General features: G+C 33.3%; 2 protein-coding genes across 6 annotated transcripts; both read left to right on the top strand.

The window, feature by feature from the left end:
• Positions 1-776: 776 nt before the first annotated feature.
• On the top strand, positions 777-3298 carry LOC113520397 (DNA-directed RNA polymerases I, II, and III subunit RPABC2). Its single transcript, XM_026905724.3, has 3 exons — positions 777-902; positions 1029-1253; positions 2901-3298. Exons 2-3 carry the CDS (start codon positions 1043-1045, stop codon positions 3086-3088), a joined length of 399 nt encoding a protein of 132 aa, XP_026761525.1. The 5' UTR covers positions 777-902; positions 1029-1042; the 3' UTR covers positions 3089-3298.
• Positions 3299-7230: 3932 nt separating this feature from the next.
• On the top strand, positions 7231-23658 carry LOC113520308 (sarcalumenin). 5 transcript variants are annotated; one of them, XM_026905607.3, is made up of 11 exons: positions 7231-7370; positions 7641-7814; positions 11025-11111; positions 18274-18579; positions 19852-20540; positions 20609-20930; positions 21026-21198; positions 21276-21467; positions 21807-22070; positions 22392-22555; positions 22905-23658. In XM_026905607.3, exons 2-11 carry the CDS (start codon positions 7733-7735, stop codon positions 23113-23115), a joined length of 2490 nt encoding a protein of 829 aa, XP_026761408.2. In that variant the 5' UTR covers positions 7231-7370; positions 7641-7732; the 3' UTR covers positions 23116-23658. The 5 variants fall into 5 exon arrangements, with proteins under 5 accessions (XP_026761408.2, XP_026761406.2, XP_026761407.2 ...); XM_026905605.3 differs by having other exon boundaries at positions 7259-7370; positions 7660-7814; XM_026905606.3 differs by having other exon boundaries at positions 7271-7370; positions 7636-7814.
• The last annotated feature ends 678 nt before the right edge of the window (positions 23659-24336 follow it).

The following is a 24336-nucleotide window of genomic DNA, read 5'->3' as shown; positions in this document are numbered from 1 at the left end:
ATTCTGTAGGTAGATGGACTGTATGCTTAAATGCTGAGTTATAGAATCTGAATTACTAGAAGCAAAAATATAAGCCACTACTACTAAAAGATGTTCCCAGCGAGGGGTACTGTTACCAATACTATGGAGTCTTGTAGTGAACTCTTTTATGACATTACTAAATGATGGGATTCATAACAACAAGCATTTATGGAAAGAGACTATTATGGTCAAATGAGGTCAAATATCTTAGTTTAATACTTGATAGAGGACTCATGTGGGGATCGCGACTGGATGGGGTTGATAAAGAAACACTAAGAGTCCTGGCTATGTGAAGATTTGCATATGGTTAAGCATGGGGATTTTTTTTTTGGATGGGTGAAAATGGAATGGTAACTCCGCCTGTACTATCGGGATATGCTGGCGGAGCACCAGTGAAAGGTGATCGATGAGAATCAAAACAGGCGAATTAGCTCATCATGATGAATTCATCAGGAATTAACCATGATCTTCTTGATGAAGAACTTCAAAGTTCATAAACCACATAGAGAAAAATGGGAACATAGCCCGCAATCTCCAAAATGAAATTTCTCTAAACCAAATCCTGCTCCTTCCTTAATACTAATTCTGATCTCGGCATTGCTTAATACTAGTGAGTGCTACTACCAATTTCCTATATTAGTAATGACAAATTGAAATTTAATTTGAGAGATATTTTAAGGAAAGTGCGCCTATTGTTTATTTTATTACTCGCATTGGCCACTTTTTTCATTGATATTAGATGTCACTGTCAAAAGAGTCTCTCTAATCTGTGATCAATAGTCAATAGTGACGCATGTCAATGTCAATTGCTTTTCCTGTTTGTATAGACAGTGTTACATGCTAAGGTTATGTGATTGTCTTATTTGATCGTCTAATATAGGGTTAGTTTATTAGCTTTTATCTATTATTTATATTTACCAACTTTTAGAGTTGTATAATTTGTACTTAATTCAGAATGTATATTTAGTTTTATTTTTTTCACTATTTTATATTATATATTTATATAGAGTTTACTTAAACCATGGCTGATGAGGAGTACGAAGCGGAGGATGCAGGAGCAGATTATGATGATATAGCTGAAGAAGAAGATAATATTGAGGAGACTGAAGAACAAGAAGAAGATGGGTACAATGTACAATGTCTTGCGCCAGGACAAGCTGGAGGAGGAGTAGAAAAGTCCAAGCGTATTACTACTCGATATATGACCAAGTATGAACGTGCCAGAGTATTAGGTGAGTACTTTGATAACTCTTTAGTTAAAATTAAACGTTAAATTACTCATTTCTTTAATACTAGCGGCCCGTCCCGCCTTCGCACGGGTGGACATTTTTACAACATTTTAAAAAGTGGTTATTGTGACATAACGATAATAGTTGGAAATATAGTATCGCGAAGTTTTTTGTAGTAATTGATATTTTCTTCAATATTGTACAACATACTTTTGTTCTATCACCAATAGTTATCGCAGCGCACAAGACAAAAGATATTTTATAGCATTTTTTTACACCTTGAGTTTCGTTACTAAAGTTTTAATAAGAATCTCTAATCTTTTCTAGTAATAAATATAACCTATATTACTCAGGGTAAATGTAACTTTCTAATGGTGAAAGAATTTTTAAAATAAGGGATGATATAAGTAAGGATACAGTCAAGTGGAAGAACTATCTATTGTAAAGAATTAACCACAATGATATCCAGGAGCCCTATGGAGACTCATCTTACTGGTTATATTGCTAGTAATAAGGCTGCTAGTCTCCATTACTAAAAGTTCTAACCCTTTAAACACACCTCTCCATCTTTCAAATCATCACCATCATATATCATTATCTGTAAATAGAACCAAATTAATAAGTTTACCAATTCTTTTATCTCCAAAACTTACTCATATTAACCATACCCTATATGTACATATATTAATTCTTGAGTCCATCTCCCATATTTTGAGCTTACCCATTGCACATATCTAATAGCGAGGATAGATCAATTTGTTATTTATGTGACTCAGAACTACAAAAAAAAGCTCTAGGTCTAATAGCCTCATTGCGGGGGGCGGGAGGGATTGTTAGTAATGGGGTCAAATAGCCCCATTACTAGTAATATACCCTGTCAGGTTGACCTCCATGTGGTTCCCCCTGGAAGCTATTGTGGTTAATTCTAGTTGAATTCATTAGGATGGGCTAACTGACCTGTTTCATCCTCATCTATCATCTCCCACTTGTGCCCCACCAGTGTATACCGATAGCGTAGGCGGGGTTACCATACCAATGGATGATCCATTAAAAAAATAGCCTTATTGCTAGTAATATACCATCAAATCAACCTGCACATAGTTCCCTTTGGAAACAACAATAAAAACAATCATGGTTAATTTGTCAGAATGGATCAACTGACCTGCATTCTCTTTTTTATCCTCATCTGTCATAGCTTACTGAGCTCTCATCTAAATGAAAATAGATCAATAGCCTTGCTACTGTTCTATTTTCATTACATTAAAAAAAATCTTCCTCCCAATTTTGTGTATTTCTTTAATATAGTGAATGCTCTATATAAGTAACTCATTTGAACCAATTTCAATAAAAAAGTTTCTTATTGGGAAAAGTTGCTTATAGGGAAAAAAGGAGTATAAAAATACTTCTGGAAATTATTTTTATTTATTTCTTTTACTGAGTAGAATAAATAAAATATAATGTTGCTTATAGAGAGGTTGCTTATATAGAGTGTTCACTGTACTTGAAAATGGAATTTTAGCTCCACCTGTATTACCAGTATATATTGATGGGGTAAGTGAGCTAACAAGCAACGGGACTGTTAAACTCCATTACTGACAATCCCTTTTCTTTAATGTTGAGTATTGAACTAGTTAATTTAATGTATTTCAGGGACACGAGCGCTTCAAATAGCAATGTGTGCACCAGTTATGGTAGAACTGGAAGGTGAAACTGATCCTCTACAGATAGCTATGAAAGAGTTAAAACAACGAAAGATTCCAATAATAATCAGAAGATACCTTCCGGATCACTCTTATGAAGATTGGAGCATTGATGAACTTATTATAATTGATCATTAAATTAAGTAATTAGTCATAAATTTTAAGATAATACAAAGTTTAATAAGAAAATGGCATTTATATTTTATTAACCAACTTTAGATTGATTGGTTTCCAGATGAATAGAATACAAATCTCTCAATATGATGGAAAATAAGTGAACTAATAATATAAATGTTTGTTAACATTATACATACCTTTTCTTGTAATATATATTTTTTTATAATACTATTGCTGGATTTTAAATTTAATGCACCTGTTTTCTAATTGACTGAAAATAGACTGTCCCATTCAAATTTTAAATGTTTTCTCCGTTCCCTAAAGACCTTAATCAAATCATTATAAATATTTTAAACAGCAAATTAGCTAAATCTGTTCATCTGTTTTCAAATCACTTGCTTATCAACAAACAGTGTTTTTATCAATATCATCATTATCATTATATCATCATCACTACATAGTATAAACAAAGTTGCTGTCGCTGTCTGTCCATCCTTATGTAGGCTTAAATCTTTAAAACTACGCAACGGATTTTCAAACGGTTTTTTAATAGATAGAGTGATTCAAGAGGCAGGTTTATATGTATAATATATGCATAATATTGTACAGACACACTGATAAATTTAGAGGTTTCTAGTGTGATATCGTAAATAAAGATTTTTTTTGCGCTTACATTGCAAACGCTGACTGCATTCCACGAGATAAATCAAAATAATGTACTACAGTATTGTACACGTTAAAAAGGTCAACAAAAAAGTCCGCGATGGTATATGTCTATCTCTTAAGGGTAACCCACAATAACCATTTTTTATCCTTTACATTTTAAAAAAATTACATTAAAATTGTTAATTAATAAAGTGTTTATTTATTAATTTAAACTTAAATGCACTGTGATACTATATACATATGGCGGACTTAACACTCGACGATGTTCACTACCAGTTAACCATTGGGCAAACCGAGAAATAGGTAGGTGGTGCATTATTGAAATGAGGAAATATAAGAATAATATATTCATATATTATAATCATATAATTAGAACAATTTACATATAATATGTTAAATGTATACATAAAATAATAACAAATTTTATTATAACAATCAACTGTATTAGAAATTTACCAGAGTAAATGAAACATTCTATGACTTAAACAGAGTAACCAGCAAGGTTAAGTTTAAAGGGAAAATGGTACAAAAAAGGAAATGAAATTTATAAATTTGTCTTTTTTAAGATATGGGAACGCGATTTGTTTAGTGTTGTATTGTCTATTTAGTTGTTAAGTATCTTGAGTTTATATGTATTAAATACAAAATATTTTCGTCAATGAAAAATATGGTAGCCCCACCCGTGCTATCGGTATACACCGGCGGGGCACCAGTGAAGGATGATAGGTAAGGATGAAGCAGGTCAGCCCATCGTGATGAATTTAACAAGAATTGTTCTTGATGGTTGTCAGGGGGAACCACCTTATGGCTGGACTAGGTATATACTGTATACATCTCTTTTGTGCGCAATAAAGAGTTTATTATTATTAATAATAATAATAATAATCTTTATTTGCTTAAACACGGTAAAGTCAAAGATGTTACATTAGTCAAAGAACATTCGTGCTTAGCTAACAAGGTGATAGTATGCAAAAATTCATTTAAAATAAACAATTAACATTTTGTTTTTTGTTTAAGAAGTCTTTTACATCATAAAAACTATTTTTCAGCCAAGTTCTCTTCTTCTCTTTTTCTTTATTCTCTTTTTAAATAAATTATTATTTATCCAAATATGGTAGGGGCGAGCCTTATGGATTATTAAAAAAATGTTTGTCGAAATGTAAGACATGGAAAAGGTAGGATTATAGACTATCTGGGATTACAGTTGTACTTAAGACTATATCTCTATCTTTGCTTTGAGCCATATTTTATGGCAGTTGACACTAATTTCTGTCAAATAAGGTTTTATTCCACAAAAAAATAAAACTATTTCAATCGTGAAAAAAAAAATCAGTTATTTTGATTTAAATCTAACCTACTGAACCGACTTTAATAAAATTTCTATGGGACCAGTCTGTAAGTAAAATAATTCACATAAAAAGGTTTATCCAAATCATTTGTCTTTTTAATATCGCTTAAATATCAAATAAAAAAAAAATGTACCTATTAGAGAGAGCAGCGTTTTAGAATCGAAACCATGCAATTGTTGTTTCCATATTAACTTTGTTAAGTTTTTCAAACGAAATTTTAAACTGGAGTGTTATAATTACCTATTTATTTATTATTTGAATTGAACTTGACGTTCATTTGGCAAACATTATTACACCTACGAATGTAAAGACCAAATATAAATAGCATCGAATGCAAACTATTTACGTAAAATTGAAGAGGGTCGAAGCATCGCGTTTAGTTTATATGCAGCGTAATATGTTGCATATAATATCGCTAAGGTTTTTTTTATATCTATTAGACAGGTTGATGTATCGAAGCATATGGTTGCGACGTGAGCGCCTGTTAGTAAGCCTCAGTATGAACAGTTTCTCTATGTAGTTTGTGCTATGAGCCAAGTTTGTAACAGGCACCTCATTTATATCAGTACTGAACGATTACAAGAGCTCAGTTCGTCATCTCTATTAAAATATAACGGGTACTAGTAGTTAATTACTATAGCAATTATAAAATACCTCGTTTGCATAGCTGTGTTTCGATTTAAAGGATGGGATATGGCAGTGAATTTACAGGGTACAGAGGTATAACACCTGAGTCCTTAGGAACAGCAAAGCATGAGTGGTATTATGGGCGAAACAGTATACTCTGTTATGTCCACGGTACTGCAAATGTCTATAGGCGACGATTACTACTTTCCATCAGGTGGGCAGTCAGCTTGTTTGCCATTCTAAGTTGTATAAAAAAATAATTAAATAATATTGTGATGCAAAGACCAAAGTTACCGGTACATTGCATCCAAACGCCAAAGGTTCAACAGACCTACCTAATAAAATAAATTATAATAAAATACCTAATAAAATAATAATACAACATTGCTAGCAATATATCCTATCAGGTCGACCTCCACGCGATTATGCCTGGAACCATCAACAATTCTTCACCATGGGCTAACTGACTTGCTTTCATTCTTATCTATCATCCCTCACTGTAACCTCGCTAGCGTATATCGATAGCCCAAGTGGGGTTATCATTCTATTATCATCCATAAAAAAACAATATGTAGAGGTTAGCATAGGTAGGTAAATGGCTGACATAAGCGTATTGAATTATAATTTAGTCAAACACACGGAGCCTACTGCTCATTGCTCGCGACATAACCGTGAACCTTGTTTAGTATTGTTTCATTTTAAAATTAATACAAAGCACACAACATACCCAATTAATAGATCTAATTACAAGTATAGTCATAGGTGTAGTGGGTGGTGCACTCCTCAGGATCTGAGTAATGAGCTATACGCACATACTGCTGAGAGTAGATACATACGGAACTTTTAAAAGGGAGCATGCACCTCTGGATTATAATGTTCAATACCTATGCCAATAAGTTTTAAGTTTTTTTTTTTACATACATACATATATAGATATAACAAACATAGATAGACATACACAAAAAAAAAACGAGATAATAGAATTATGTGATACTGATGTGTTTTTTTCAGGGAATAATTTTTACTTTTCTCTAAGAATCCTTCGTTTCATTGCTGGTTACGGGTTTCTTCATATAATGACATTTAGAAAATCAGGCGATTTGTCGAAGTAGATATTATTTACTAGCTGTTTTCACGGCTTTGTCTGCATGAATATTAGTCAAATCCGTTCAGTTGTTTAAGCAACATTGAATATCCAAGATACAAACTTATAAATGCTTAAACTTTAACAACTTTCGCATTAATGATATTACATTATTATGACAGTATTATTTAGAGTTTACCGATCTTATACCTAACGCTTATTTTTTAGCAAACAGTTAGTATGAGGTACTGTGAGCCGTCCATGCTTCTGCACATTAGATTTTACACATTACCAGCGTAGAATGTAAAATCATGACATGACTTATATCCCAAAATATGACTTTTCAATATAGAGTTTTTGTTGCGACCGTCAATTTTACAGAGTGGTGTCTTCTGTGCGTGTGCGCGCACGTCGCCGTCGCCAACCGACGTCCTGTTGCGTCGGTAGGTCCGTCACCGTGGGCTGCGCTTGGCACACGCACCGGGCTGAATATCGCTGAAAGTTCCGGCGCGGGGAGGGCATACAGCCGCGCCAGTACCCCTCCGACCAGCGATGCTGTGCTGTCTCCGGAAATAGAGTACGGTCCACGTCTTACATTTGTGTCGCGTATTACCCACCGTCGCACACCATATCACATCGTCATTAAGCTGCGGTTTATTGAAGAGCGGTATTAAATTATTACGTATTAATGCGTGTATGATTTATAATAGACATTCATAATTTATCAACTACATCGTTCGAAGCTCTCATAACCGCAGCTTGATGGCATTCCATTTTGACTCGAGTTGCATTCCTGTGTGAATGCGAGTCGTGTTGAGATGAATTAGTGATCGTTCGTTTAGTGTAGATGTGCATAACGTCCGTAGATCGGCCGATCGGGTGCGCGAGTGTGAGTGCAAATGACTGATAGCCCGATTTAGCGGGTTGAACTTGAACAAAATGTGGACCAAAAGGTTATGGTTATGGAGGTTTATGTTGTGCATGTTGTTAGCGGTGTCGGTGCTGGCGGCCACAGCGAGAGGTGAGTTGAAGAGTTGCTGAGCGCGCGCGAGTGGAAGCCCGCAGTGCCCGCACTGAAACTAGTAGCCAGTAGTCGACTCTCGCTCACTCTGCGTCACTACATAGCTGCTATTTTCGGAGTAACTTGCGCTGAAATTATGTAAAAAGCTCACGTATGTGTTCTATTTTTGGCAATAACCTTAGGTGAGTTTTTATGACAGAAAGAATTAGTAACCTATATTTTATAAGGACGTGTCCTTTATACGTCGATTGATCAAGCAGTTTGCCGAGGACAGAGCGTTGCCAAAGGTTTACCTCCCAATGCTAGATACGTAAATAGAAATACAGGGATTTGTCGTAGCGCGTCGCCATCTTGTGAAAAACGATAGGATTCAAACGGGGATAATAAAAATGTGTCATTAAAATAGGTCATATCATAATAATTACTTATAAAAGATATTATATAAGTATATTATTTTTTATCATTTTGTTATAAAATGTACATTTCTTTACTAAAAAGGCCAATTAAAAAAGAGGAGAGAGTAAGAGCTGTATGTTAAACATAGTAGGTAGTATAGACACTGTTAACTATATGTTCTTTTTGCCTACTCCATAAAGAATCTGACGTGAAGATATACATATATATAATCAATTTATACTTACATGTGGTAGAAGTTTCGGATCATTAATTGTTTTACTGCGGAAGATAATCATCGTCATAGGCGCCTCTTACGACACCCACGGGAAAGAAGTTAATAAATACTCTTAAATCTTATTTACTTAAACAAGTCGCTACCTTTATGGACAGATATTAATCTGTATACGTAGGTAATTAAAATTATCTAGATACCAAAAACGATACCTATTGTTAAAGAAAGTCTAAATTGAAATGATCTAAATATTTAAAGGCAATGTAGGTACTATCTTCCAAAGATATACTTAATAGCGAGTATTTTATAAAAACCAGACTGATTCGAAAGAAATGACCTTGACCTTGATATAAATTTAGACAAATGTTAATTTACCACTTAGTGTAATTAATTTTTGATAAATAAATTTGATTGATTGTAATTATTTCCCTTCAATACCTATTCCATTTATTCTACTTTGATACATACTTATGTAAACTAATATAATTGGATTTCGCATATAATTTTTTTTATTGAAGTTGTTTGGATTAGATACGCTTTAAATACACAAACTATCTACTAGTATATATAATATGTTATTATCATATTTCAAGCCCTTCATCTCGACTGGTGAGTGATGAATCTGTCTACAAGCAGCTGTTATTCGAATGTCAAGTGAAAATATACGAAACAGTTCATCCTCGGCCTCTTATTATTTTTATGAATGTAGGAATTATATTTATCTGCTAAGTCAATGATTATTCACTATGCAATGTAATTACTTACATTGGTGCACAACAGAACGCAATAGACCTAGGAAAAATGTCAGTCAGCAGGGATACCTTAATGGAAAACTCATTGTTGCCTGTTGCGCATTACGGTAAACTGTCATAAGTAATGATCCTGTTGCTTGTAGCAGCCTATAAATGAGGCCTATGTTCAACAGTATATTGATAACTGCTGATATGATGATGATGATGATTTATCATTGGGGGATTTTGCCAGTAATTGCCACGCTTCGCATGCAGTTTGGCAACCGCAGTTAGGCTTTGGTGATGTTTTAGGAGGAACGCTGCTGTCCATCCCCCGATCATTAAATTCCTTTAGTTATCTCTTATGATACCCATGGAAAAGGAAAGGATGAAATTCCTTAGTACGTTTTACCCATAGGCTTACTTAAAATTATTTACTAAAGCGTGGCCCTTTAAAAACAGTGGGCTTCAGACAATTCTAGGGTGGCTACAGCCCGTCCACCCCCACCACATTGACACGACTAACTACAATTTCATTTTCTCCTATAAACTACGTGCCGTTTTGTGATCCGACTTCTAACTATTTATCATGCCACTTTTTGTGTAGACAAAAACAAATTCATCCTCATGCTAAAACTGAAAAATCACTTACAGTACAGCCTTCACTTTTAGTCTTAATTTCTTTTTGGGGACGTTTATTGTGGAATGAGTTTCCTTCCGAGGTTTCGCTGTTGATTGATATTTTATTTGACTTTTTTATTATATAAGTGTCATAAGCTCATATTAGATTTTCATGTAATAACTACAGATTTAACATACGTATAATTAGATCCAGATCGACTCGACTAGTTTCGGGATCAATTCGTGACTCTTAATCATGAGTGACAGTGACGCGAGCGCGAGTCTGACTGCGTGCCTCGGCCCGCTGAGCGCAAGTTGTAGGTGCTCGCAATAGCTTACTTAAGTTTATTAAGCTTTGTTATGCACCTAAATTACACTGCGTCTTACTTTTGTGATTAGAGAGCCTTTACAGTTTTGAACAAGGAGATGGTCTAATGGGCATTTTAAATCTTCCCTTTCCCAAATATTACGTGATGGGCTCACACATATTTATGTGGTATAGGCGTTGAGTGCGCCTACTTAAAGATTTGCAGGTATTTCCGTTTGAGATTTTCGACTCGACTCTCGACTACATATTTGCAGCTTCGTAAAGTTCTTAGAAATTTGCAGGCTGTAATAATAACAATTATTAACATAAGAAATACCAAATTTTTTTTTATTTGATGAAAATGGAGTTACCACTCCATTTTCATCAAATAAAACCCCGCCTGCGCTAATGGGATACGCTGGCGGGGCACCAGTGAAGGGTGATCGATGAGGATGAAAACAGGCCAGTTAGCCCATCCTGATAAATTCATCAGGAATTAATCATGATAGTTTCCAGGGGGAACCGCGAGGAGGTCGACCAGGTTGGATATATTGCTAGCAATGGGATTCTTAGTCTCCATTACTAACAATTCCTTTCCCCCCACAAATACCTAATTGCTGTAGTTGCGACCCCAGAATATGGACCACATTACTTTCTTAGTGTCAGATTCAGGTATGGTCTCTTTGACCTGGTAGTATCAAAAAATATATGTAATTATAGATTATACTGATTATACTATTACATAATTATCTATCATTATAAGATTTAGAAATTACCTATTCGTCTTTTTAATCGTACCTAAGTGGAAACATCTCTATCTTTGTATGGAACGATAGGGATTGTATATGCCTATGAAGGTATATACATAACTGTAATTTTTAAGTTGAACCATAATCATAACTGGCACTTTTTGTTTATTTCAGCTGATGCCGATGTACCTTCTGAATCACAATGCCGTCCATACATAGAAAAAGCTCTAAAAGAAAAAGAGTCGGGAGATACGGAACGAGGTAATTTACTTGCTTACTTTTTAATTGGTAGTTAAGGAACTCAGTAGCAATAAGTGTCTATATATTACATATTATCTTGTGCTATGTCTAAATAGTCTCACTCATGTGTGTACTCTGGTTCGTGACACTTTATTTCTCCTAAGAGCAATACGGCGAATTGGTCATACTGTTATTATCAGTGGATATGAGTTTATGTCCCCCCTATTTATCTGTTTATATTATTCTTTATATACATTAATATGTACAACGAAGACAATCATTCTATGATTATTTTTCCACATGTTCGAACCCACAACTAGCTACCTAAATAAAAAAAAATATGATAGGTGAGAATGAAAAGACAGGTCAGTTAGTCCATTGCGATGAATATATTTGGAATTCAGCACGATGGTTTCCAGAGGAGACCACGTGGAGATCGACCTGACTGAGTACATTGCTAGCAATGTACTACAATTGCTATTACCCTCAAAAGATCAAAAGTGTGCATTGATGTGAAAATAATTAACACTATAACGATATATGAGACATACCATGAGCGTCATAGTGTAGGTATTCGGTGATCTCCATGATATTGTTTATGTCTATAGGTAATAGTTTCTTTAATGGATGACAATGAAGTGGTTACCCCGTCTGCGCTAACGGTATACGCTGGCGGGACACCAGTGAATGATGATAGATGAGATGGAAAAGCAGGTCTGTCTGCCCATCGTGATGAATTCAGCACAGTAGTTTCCAGGAGGGACTACGTGGAGGTCGACTTGACAGAGTATATAGCTAGCAATGGGACTGGTATTCTGTATCACTAAAAATCCTTCTCCCCTACAGGTTATATGCCATTTCACAATTATATAGAAAACGTCCAGCTCCTATAGTCAAATATCGAGCAAATTTATTCATAAATGTGTTTTCGTTAATCGAAAAAACAAGATGTCTGATGTTTCTGTCTGATTCTATTTCATGCACATGGAAAGATTCGTTTGCCACATGGCTGGTGGGACTGAACTTTAGACCAATATAAACAAACACATTAGTCATGAATACACAAATATTTATACTTTATAGTTTAATTAATTGTTATTTCTACCGGGATTCCCATAGACTCAGTATAATTAGTAATGCAATTCTATGCGGTAGATTTTAGTTTTACAATAAATTATTTACTGAGTAGTAATTGTATACATCGCTACAAAATAATCCTTCTTGTGTTAGAGATTTAAGGAGATTATTTTACTATTACTCTCCTTACGTAGTAATGTATTCTGTCAGATCGATATTCACGCTTTTTTTTCTGGAAATAATCGTGATACATTTGTGATAATTTCATCGTGATGGGTCACTTGTTTTTATCTATCATCCCTCACGGGTACCTCACCAGTATATACAGATACTGCAAGGCAAAACAATTAATAAACCTACTACCACACATAAAAATATTATTCTTCATTCTAAATCACGACTCTTCTCATGTACGTGTTATTGTGGTGGTCAGAACAGTATGCTGATGTTTGTCCCTTGTCTCGTCAGGTCCTTATAGTAAATTAGTACACGTATATACGTAAGCAGTTTACGGTAGATATAAATAGATCAACGTTACTATGACACGAGACGACCTTGTGGCTGGACGGACGAGTTACGGCATTGGGACTTGAAACGATACGTGTTTCCTATATTTACTGAAGTTATTTTACAGAAAACTTTTACAGAAAATCCGGCTCAGCGTTGCGCGGGTAAATAGTATTTTAGAAAATAACATACAGCCTATGTTACTTGTTGATAATATAAGTTTCTATAGGTGAAAGAATTATAAAAAGCGATTCAGTAGTTTTCGAATTTATTATCGAATTACAAACTGTATACCCTGTTATTTTCTTTATAACTTGACATCTTTATTAAAAATGTGCAATAAAGCCTTTACAAATAAACAAATAATCATAAATAAACAAAATAATAAAAAAATAGAAACAAATCATTCCACTAAATAATAAGTAATATAAATATGTAATAGGGCTTTGTTCGCATGCTTCAGTGTGTTAAGTATCTTATGTATATGGAATATTATTTACTCGTATATGAAAGTACTAAATTTCATTCAATTTCCTTTAGCCGTGATTAACAAACATCACTCACATAACAATAGTATAAATAAAAATTCTCTTACTCTCACTATTGACTGTATAAAAGTTCCTCCAGTAAGCACAATCTTCCTAGATTACTTCCTTGTACAACATATCAACTTGCATTTCTATGGAGTCATATTGGAAAAAAAGACTTATTAATAATGAAGTCTAGTGGCTCAATAGCTGACAATTTAACATAAATGCAGTACCCTCCAAGAATTATCGTAGTTAATTCCTGGTAGGTTGAAATTCCTGGCTAGTTGATCTGGTTTCGTCCTTACATATTGTAATTCATTGTGATTCCGCCAGTGGCAGTGTATACCAATTGTGCAGACAGTTACTATCCTATTTTCATACTTTTGTCGTACTCATGTTTCTGCTGTGACGCGACTGTGCTTGTGCTGCTATCATCTACCATCATGTATCAGTTTATAAACACATAATGATATATGTGTTTCGACTTGAAGTGTGGGATATGATATTACAGGGCACAAGGTGTAACGTCGTAGTCCACAAGAATGGTAACGCGTGAAAGTACTGGACTGGACGCGGTAAAAGAATGGACATATTAGCGTGTCTCTAATATCTAAGGTGTTCTTGATGTCTATAGGCGATGGTTATCACTTTCTATCTAGTGAGCCATCAACTTGTTTGCCATTCTAAGTATCATAATTCAATCATAAATCATCGTAACAAAAATCAGCTATTAGTCTTCCTAAAGTCTATCCTTTGAGGGTCTTTCTCTTTCCTGTCGAATGAAACACGAATAATTCAATGTTAAAACTATTAAAGTTGTTAAAATATTAAAATTTCGACCGTTCAGGCTTTTTATCGTAGGTTTTATGATGAATAAAATGTCAAGCTCTGTTTGTGAGCTCAATTTCTTCATAAATGTATGAATATAGGAATTTCGTTTCATGATAGTAAAAGACCTATTATCTTTTACATTTTTTCTTTTTTCTAAAAGGTTTTCAAATATTTTATTCATAAATTTATTAATCATTGTTATGTTCTAAATGGTGTTATCATAGGCAAATATAAAATGTCAATATTGAGATAAATCTAAAGAGTAGTAGCTACCATTGTCAATGAATGCACCATTGAATTAGACACCTTATTATTATAAAGTATTAAAATTGTAATTAAACGATATCTGTACATTGAAGATATTACAAAAAAAATATTTATTTTATTGAAAGCAATGGAAGCTAAAATTTTAATTGGTAGAATTTTGCATTTTTTATTTTTTATTTTGCATGTTTGTTTCGCCATAACACAAAAAATATTGCACCAAATTCAATGTAGTTTTGTCAGAGGTGTTCTTAAAAGTCTGACTTTAAATCTAGTGTATGTTTTATCTTTATATACCATATAGAAGTGGTCACATATGTACTTGCAAAATTTACTCATACGAAATTGCGAGCAAAAGCTGATCACAAATAAAAGAATAACATTGGATTGACACTGACTGTGCGATCAGTTTACTTGGTTCGAGGTTTGATTCTATTTTAATTGTGGCCGATGTAGAATAGCGACAGCGGCGTATTCAGCACAATAATAGAATCAACTCCAACTTTTTGGATACAAATGAATCATTAAACAAATATATAAATAAATTAGTATTTATTACACTGTTTTATTTTTGTAGAAATAAAATAATTTAAGTATCCAACAAATCAGACGAGATTTTTATCGTATGACGTTGGTGTTGTATAGAACGTGAACGGTAATAAATGATAAAAACTTATTGTAATAAAACAAAAAAGTCATTGATGGTAGTGAGATGCATACTATCTAGTGCATAAGGGGAAAATCCTATGGAAAACCTAGCTGAATATCCATTGCTGCTTTTTATTAGTAGCAGCAGTGGTAAACGTAACACGTGACAGAAATGAATGGGTGATAAAAGGGAAATATACAAATCTGTTAGGTACAACGTCTGTGCATATTCGCATTTGGTGATAAAGATAAATATATAGTAAGCCTGAAAATAGCGAGTCGCGAATTTCTCTAAAAACGCATTGAAATTCTATCGATGGTGAGCGGAACATCAACCTGTATCCTACAGGTGACGGTGGATATCATATAAAACAATTATTTAAAACACTGTTTCTAATACAAGTATAATCAGGGTTGGCCTTGCCGGTTTTCTTGGCGACGAAAAAAGGTCACACAAGATCACACATGACTTTTATTGAGTAAAACGGAGTTCGGCAGTTTCCTTGATTGATGACGAAAAAACTAAACGTTGTTTGCTCTAAAATCAAAGGAATTAATACGATCCGTTATCGTATCTTTGACCTCGGCGCCTCTTTTTGAGATCCTTAAGGGCTCGACGCTATTTGTGGCTTTAGGATCTCAAAGATCATTTGGGATGTAATTGTCTTAATAAGACATAGATAACTAATAGATGACAAAACAACAATGTCCGTCTGTTTGTTCTGACATCAGGCATCAAATTAAATAGTGTTTTCTGTTTTGTTCCTGAAGGTCTAACTTAAAATCTGATGGACCACTTCTGGATAAGGTATTCAAAGCTTTATCTAGAAATAGTCTATTTCTTTGGTTTCGTAGTTCTGAAATCTATGCATATGAAGTAGTGGACAAAAAGTGTGTTATATAGGTAATATTGTATTATATACCATAGAATTGTTTATTATCATCATCATCATCTCAGTCATTATCTGTTTACTGCTGAATATAGGTTTTCCCCATAGACAGCTATAAGGAACGGTCTTGAACCACCTGTATCCACTGATTCTGCAATGTATTTAAGGTCGTCACTCTATCTAGTGGGGGGAGGGTGGTCCTACACTGTTTTCTTAAGAATTGCTTACTAGTCTTTTATTCATTGGTTCCAACACTAAATCAGTTCTATGATCACATAATAATATTTTTTATATCACCCACAACTGTCTACTGCTGAACATTTGTCTCCCCTATAAAGGGGGTTTGGCCAATAGTTGCCATGTTTGGCAGGCGTGTTGGCAACCGTGGTTAGGTTTTGGTGATGTTTTAAAAGAGACGCTGTTGCTCATAACTCGACTATTAAGTTCCCTTAGTCGCCTTTTATGACACCCACAGGAAAGAAAGGGGTGGTCTGTGCCGGAATAATACGGTAATAATGACATAAAGATTATAATAACAAATTAGAAAATAATTAATTTCAGTTTCACAGATTCCATAAGACTACATTGACCTAACGAAGCTTGTTAAAAATAAATCTTATTTCAAGAAAGCGGATTCCTGGTAATTTTAAATAAACTTATGATAGAAATTTTATTTTATAAGTGATGATTGTACCATTTCATTGTCCTCCAAAATATCTAGAAACAGGGCCATCTAATTTTAAAATCTTATTCATGTAGCTACGAGTGTAACGATTTCTACGTCTAACATGTAATTCGTATACTCAGTACTGACCCGGTTTTAAAAGCTTCTTGGTTGTTATTGTCGCACAACAGATTTCATCTTGTCATTTTCCGTTCAAACAAAATGAAGTCTACAAAAAAAAAGTAGAAGAAAAAAAAATATAAATAAATAATGTTTTTATTTTTAAATACATTTATTTTGCATGAAAATCTTTAGCTTTGTCTATCATAGAAACCTACAATTTCTTCTATTAAATTTAAAAATACTTAAAAATAATCTGGTACCTTCTATTCAATTTCATATTTTATCTATGATTAACTTTACCTTGCCAATTTTTATTATTTAATTATTGCTTAAAGAAAAAATATCTCTGAATCCATGGCGAAAACAGATTGTGGAGCTAAGTGAACGGAGAGGAATTGGCAAAAATATGGCGTATTACATCACACACTAAAATATCCATAAAAAAAGCTATTATTAGCTTTAATTTTTAATTAAGTTATTATTATTAGCTAGTTTTGAGGATCTTCTCATTTTGAAGTCGCATAAAAATTAAATAGTTATTACGCATAAGGGTAAAAAGTACTTCAATTGTAATAAAACTACTTATTTTAATTACAAAATAAATACTAAACTGATTTCGATAAATTTTCTATAGGATTAATTTGTAAGTTTAGTTTCATATTTCGGATAAAAAAAAAAGAATTTTCCGGATCGGATACAAATGATTGAGTTATGCAGTAATAAATTTATAAAAAAATATAACCGCATTGAGAATCTCCTTCTTTTTGAAGATGATTAAGATTAGATTAAAGTAATACGCTACCGATTAATCATCAGCTAGTAATGGCACAGATAAAAATAGAACATTCAATGCAAAAAAATTTACAGCTACTATCTAAGCGGCATTCTGCTTGAATTACGCAAACTAATTATTCGAATACGTCGGTATACTACTACTATGAATATACATCTAGGTATGAGCAATTTATTTAATAATTTTACGAAATATTATAATTCTGTATGAAATATTTGAAGTTTGGAAAAATGGTTGGACTTTTATTACGTACAGATTTAAATGAAATGCGGTACACAGATGAATCAAATTAGATTAACATACAGGATACTCGTATCTTCATTAGTCATAGTCGTATCGTCATGAGTGCTAAGCGCAAGTTAATACTTATTATATCTTACTTAGGTATACTGAAAGACTTTCGGAAACTAAACATAGAAATAATATTTAGCCGAAGTGTATCAATTCAATGCTATTTTTTTTTATCAAAGGATTTATTTTTATGATAGTTCCTGTTTTGTGGACTAACTGGATTTTATTTTCATAAAAAGTAAACTATATTTTCTGTTGTTTTGTAGCATCTATATTACAGTCGCCATTGCAATATCCTTTAGCTTGTCTGATGTTGATAAGCAGAAATTCTGCACTTTACTTAGCTTATTCTGATTTCATACCCTATCTTATACCATGGGTTCTTGATTTCTTACCTTGTTATAATGATTTTATTAGTCAAAAAGATTTTTCACATTTTTAATTCTAATTGTTACAATATTCTATGAAATCTTTAGAAAGAATACGAGTCGTTTTCTAAAATCCAGACTATGTCGATAATCTTATTAATATATTTTTAATAATATATAAAAAATATATTTTACAGAGTCTGCAGAAAAAAACGAAAGTAGTGAAGTAAATGTAGATGACGATACGAATGAAGTCAACTCAGCAGAAGGTAATGATAATACAGACAGTAAAGAGGATGATGCACCATCTTTAGAAGTCGCAGATGAACCCTATGTATCCGAAGCTTCAGTTGAAGTGGTCGAAGACAGTGAGACGAATGAGGACGCGACAATAGAAGAGAAAGAAGATAATAGCGCAGAAGAGCAGACAGAAGAAAACCAGGAGCAAAGCGACGGAGACAGCAATGAGGAAGCATCTGCTGAAGACCAAACAGCCGAAAAAGGTAAAGGAAGTTGGATAAAATATAAGATACATTTAGAGTAAATAGCGATAGTGTTGTAAAGAATTTTTGATATATAATTATATTTATACTGAAGTCATCATAGGATTATTGAAGCTAATGTCAGTGATGGTTCATGTCGGCATATGGGTAAGGCCTATGCTTTGCAATGGACTCTGAATTACAGAAGTGATAATGTTAATTTTGTTACTTATAAATAATTAAAAGACTTTTTGAGTAATGCAATCAAGTTTTTCTCACCAAGGTTTCATAGTTCACTTTTACAGAGAAGGTTCTTAAATAGAAAATAACGTTAGCAAATTTTGTTAATTCAATAGGTACTTATTTTGATAATCATATAAAAAAATAGTATCTATATAATATAATATAATACAATAATTATTAGCAACGATCTATGAAGTTACTAAAAGTAATAAAGTATGAAATATTTGTATGATAGAAAAATTTGGCACTATTTTAACAGAATTTCACTATATAATTTTATATTTGTACATATGGATGAAGTAGTGGCATGTAAAAAGATTGAAAAAAGTAAGTAAAGGAAAAAATCCTTTTGAATTACTGAAGTAAATTTATAGATTCATTTTAATATTATAAATTTATTTAAATTAACTACTTTAAGAAACGCAAAAGTTCTATAATTTTTTTTATTAATTAATTAAGTTGAAATCTGATCAAAGCCTATCTTTTTGTGTATTTAATTTTTTTCATTTTTGTGTATTTCTGAGTAATTATCCGATGAGGATTACTTATCACTATGCTGACGTATTATGTATATGTGTATGTATATTTATGTATATTTGTATGTTTATATAAATGTGTATATATGTATGTATATGTATGTGTAAGTATATGTGTATGTTTACATAAATTACGTAAAATACATAAACCCTTTATGTATTTTACGTAATTTATAATGTGTAGTTTGTATTATTCTTTGTGTATCTTATAAGTTTATACAATGTATGCAGATCGTATGACTGCCTATTTTTATTTTTTAAAATAACATACAGTTTACATGAAAAGGTTTGCTGGAAGAAATCTCTTATTAGAGATAAGCTCGCCTTTGTACATTATGTTTCAAATGAATTGTGGTCATTATATTTTGTGTACAATAAAGAATAAAGAATAACATTACCATATCATTTACATAACCAGATAAAGGATTTGGATTATTTTATTTGAATTATAGTGAGTCACAAAAATGTTGTTATTTTTAGATAGAAAAATATTTATATTTACGATTTGTTGTAGATACTGGAGATGAGTCAGAAGAAAAAGACGATGCCAAAGTTGATGAGGTAAATAACGATGACGAAACAACGGAAGATGACAATAATGACAGCAAGGAAATAGATGGAACGGAAAATAAAGAAGATGAAGCCGAAGATGAAAAATCTGCAACTGAAGCAAGTTCAGATGAAGCTGGTGACACATCAAAAGAAACTACAGATAATGATGAATCAAAAGAAAAATCAGAAGAGGTAGAGGATGGATCTCAAGAAAAGGCTGAATCAGAAGAGAAAGATGAAAGTAAAAGTGAAGGTGATAATGATTCTAAAGAAGCACAAGATGAAAAATCAAACGAAGAAGAAGCAGAAAGTGTTGCGGAATCTGCAGAAGTAGACGAAGATTCTAAAGAAAAAGATGAAGAATCAGTCGAAGAGACTGCTGTTACTGCAGAAGCAGACAATCAATCTGAAGAAGATACGAAGGAACAAAATGATGAAGAGAGCCAAGAAAAAGATTCAGAAGATAATAATGTAGAGGGCATTGATTCAAAGCCAGACGCTTCTGAGTCAAGCGATGAAGTTACCGAATCTGAAGCGACTGAAACAAAATCGGCTGTTAGTGGTAATGAAGAATCAGAAGAAACCGAGCAAAATGTTGAAGATGAAGCAGCATCTAATGAAGAAGGAACGCCTGAGGAAGACTTAATGAAAGTATGAAAATCTTTATTTATATCTCGTATTACTTTTAAATATATATTTAATTATAAATATTTTTTCAGACTGGAGAAATTCCCGAAAATTTAAGATCACGTGACCATATAAATCAAATTCTAAGGTTAGATGAAGAAGCAAGCGAAGGAGAAATAACTATAGAAAGATCAGCAGACATAGTTCTCAGGGATCTAAAGAGAGTATATGAGAATTCTATTAAACCTTTAGAAACAGTTTATAAATACAGAGATTTAAGTAATAGACATTTTGGTGATCCCGAAATCTTTTCCAAGCCCTTAGTCCTTTTTATGGGACCATGGAGTGGTGGTAAATCTAGTATCGTTAATTATTTGACAGGACTAGAGTTTACAGAGTGGTCCCTAAGAACTGGTGAGTTTTATTAATTATGTATTTTAGTATGTTAGAATAATGATATAAAATTAATATAAATAGGTAATGGTGAATTCACTAATGTTTATTGAAAGGTGCTGAGCCATCACCAGCGTATTTCAATATTCTGATGTATGGTAAGGACCCAGAAGTTTTGGATGGTACGCAACTTGCAGCTGATTGGACTTTTTCTGGGCTTCAGAAATTTGGTCAAGGACTTGAAGAACGTTTAAGAGGTCTAAAGCATCCAAGTAAAATATTAGAAAAGGTAAACCAAGAACTGATCTTTTGTGATGTGGTCTTAAGATAATATAATATAAATAACATTTTTTATTTAAATTTTAGGTTAACATTGTAGAAATACCCGGAATTTTGGAAGTTCGAAAACAAGTATCCCGTGTCTTTCCTTTTAACGATGCATGTCAATGGTTTATTGATCGCGCTGATATTATTTTTCTTGTTTACGATCCATCAAAATTGGATGTTGGTCCCGAAACTGAAGCCATCCTCGACCAACTTAAGGGCAGGGAATCTCAGGTGAATAATGTATATTTATTTTATTAGAATTCCTTCTTGAGTGAGGGTGTCATATTCTGGTTTTAAGTGTATCTAGGCCAATTTTGATATACACGAAAGCCTTGACTTACCGGATAGTGGTTTTACGTAACCTTTACAGCATAAGCAAAAGAGAATAATTTTTAAATGATTATGAATTAAAAAAAAAGGTTTAGTTTAGATTACGTTGGAATATGATCCTAGGATTGCCATTAAACATTGTCCTAGTGGTTGTCCATCTGTCGATATTCTATTTAATATTACTTACATACGAATAAATGTGATTAATAGTGAAAAAGATTAAATATTTATTTTTTACAGACTCGTATCGTATTAAATAAAGCAGACATAGTGAAACCTGAAGAGCTGATGCGTGTGCAGAGTGCACTAATTTGGAACATTTCACCGTTAATGAGCTCTGCACAGCCACCAGTAATGTATACAGTGTCATTGTGGTCGATACCATACGAATCTAGCGCACCAACGCGGCTGCTGCAGGCCCAAGAACGGGAACTACTTCGAGATTTACGTCAAGCAATTGACAAGCGAATTGAGAATAAGATCGCCAGCGCAAGAAGATTTGCGGTGTGTTGATATGTTTTTCATTTTGTGTTGTGTGTTTATATTTAGCGTCAAGTGGGCCGTCAGATCCCTATAGAGATGCCTCTAATAAGTTGTTTAGGTGATCGTCGTACCGTCATATCTGCAATTATTCCTGATCAAAATTTATCATATGAGAAACACAGTGATAAGTTAGGTACTAATTGCATTAGTATAAACGTGTAATGGTGGGGTTTACCCGATAGTTTAAAATCAGGCAATAGATTATTTCTTGTTAATAGCCTTAAAATTACAGTAACAAAACTACACCTAATTTAAATAATTGTGTTGTTCTAATTGTTTCAGGTTCGCGTTAGAAATCACGCGAAGATGGTTGACTGTTATTTGACAACTTATTATAACCATAAAACGATCTTCGGCAATAAGAAACTTATTGCCGATGCTATTATTGAGAATCCCCAGAATTATCACATTTATGAGGGACTCAGCACTCTCACAAATATTTCAAGGTACATGATTCTTATTTTATTAAATTTCAATACAAATGAGTTGTAGATTAGTAATTTACTGCCCTGACATCACAAACTCGAATCTGGACGACACCAAAAACTTTATATTTCTAACTAATTTTTCGGTTGTGAATAGCATCATTATCAAATCTAATTAGTTCGAGAGACGAGGAGATACTCGTCCTTTGTCATGGTGGAATCAAATGTGATCAGCGAAATATAGGACATGTCGACTGCTAATAAACAACACACAACAACTGATTAATATTTCTGACTACACCATATCGGCAATGCCTTCCTTTATAGATTTTGTTTTATTCAGTAGCGGTAAACATTGTTCGCGTTACAGGTATGACCTGCCAGATCCCGAAACGTATCGGGACTTTTTCCGGCTCAATCCGCTGTACGACTTCCAACAGCTGTCGGCGACGTGCACATACTTCCGAGGCTGTCCTATCACGCGGCTTGACGTCGCCATCGCTTATGACCTGCCTGAACTTGTGGGCAAGTACAAGAAGATGGTGGAGACCGCCACACCTCAGGGCATGCCCAAAAGTTGATGCCCTCGCGAACGAACGAAACCCGCGTCACACTTAACACTCGCTTTTTAATTTTAGTGAATTGGATTGGACGTAATTATTTTGGGCACATTATGCATTTCTTATCTAATCGGGCGTCGAAATAATTATTCTTTTTTTTTTACATCGCATTTCTGTTTTTATTTATATAATTTATAATTATTTTGCTTAAATACTCGCTTATTCCTCTTTTTTGCGATGAATGATGTGTGGCATTCGTATGAGTACTACTTATGTGATTTTCTTCATGCGTTTATAAATGACGCTGAGGATAGTATATAAAATACAAGACAACTTCCAATTTCCTAATTAACACTGTCTTTTTATACAGGTCTCAAACGTAAGATTAAATTAATCTAGTCATTAATGTAAAGTTTGTTAGTGAAAAGGTTGTTATTCATTGAGGTGAGTTCCTTCAACATTAGGACTAATATAATTTATTATGCGGTCTCTGCCTTATTTCTTTGTTAGTTACCAAATAAGACACAACGTGACTATTTAAGTAAAAATAAAAACAAAAATGAATTAGTTTTTTATTTTCCCTACTTCAACAACCCATTAACGTTACAACTTTAGCAAAAGTCTTTGTTAATATGATAAACAAATTTCTAATTAGTATCAAGATGTCCAAGCGACTTGATGGGGAGTTCTACTTGGAGATTTCGTACTTTAAGAGTACGAATAAAAACACGAAATTGAGCCCGATAATTTGGAATTACATTTCATGGAAAAACCACTGAACTCTTACTGTGATACTAATGTATCTTGAGGATTTCTTATAAAACAAACAATAACTATTGTGAAATAATTGTCTTTTGTCATTACATTGCAAAATGGGTATTTATCGAAGAAAAGTGAATTAAATCAATTTACGATTAGGAAGCAATAATGATCATATATTTGACAATTAGCAATCGTTCGCGAAGTATTTACATTTGACAATTATTCTCTTTGAAAGAAAGTGGGATCGATTCTGAGGCATTATTGCTTACCTATGTATGAGGTTTGTCCGGAAAGTACGTATAAAAGTTTTTTAAAAAATTTATTTTACAATTATTCAGGTAAATCAATTTTATCCCCTTCAAAGTACTCCCCCTGTGACATAATGCACTTGTGCCAACGCCGTTTCCACTGTGAGAAGGCTCCTTGAAAGTCCTCTGGTTGTAGGTTTCTCAGCTGCCCCGTCGTAGCTTTTTTTATCTC

This window comes from Galleria mellonella, unplaced genomic scaffold (assembly GCF_026898425.1).
Source record: "Galleria mellonella isolate WM207_F2 unplaced genomic scaffold, CSIRO_AGI_GalMel_v1 utg40, whole genome shotgun sequence".
Classification (NCBI taxonomy): domain Eukaryota; kingdom Metazoa; phylum Arthropoda; class Insecta; order Lepidoptera; family Pyralidae; genus Galleria; species Galleria mellonella.
This window is presented reverse-complemented; position numbering and strand designations above follow the sequence as displayed.

Bases quoted from the DNA above. Each gene is read 5' to 3' on its own strand.
- LOC113520308 (XM_026905607.3), top strand. From the start codon at position 7,733: ATGTGGACCAAAAGGTTATGGTTATGGAGGTTTATGTTGTGCATGTTG. The intron at 7,815-11,024 runs GTGAGTTGAAGA...TGTTTATTTCAG, and splicing joins GCTGGCGGCCACAGCGAGAG to CTGATGCCGATGTACCTTCT. The intron at 22,071-22,391 runs GTGTGTTGATAT...TAATTGTTTCAG, and splicing joins CCAGCGCAAGAAGATTTGCG to GTTCGCGTTAGAAATCACGC.
- LOC113520397 (XM_026905724.3), top strand. From the start codon at position 1,043: ATGGCTGATGAGGAGTACGAAGCGGAGGATGCAGGAGCAGATTATGAT. The intron at 1,254-2,900 runs GTGAGTACTTTG...AATGTATTTCAG, and splicing joins TGAACGTGCCAGAGTATTAG to GGACACGAGCGCTTCAAATA.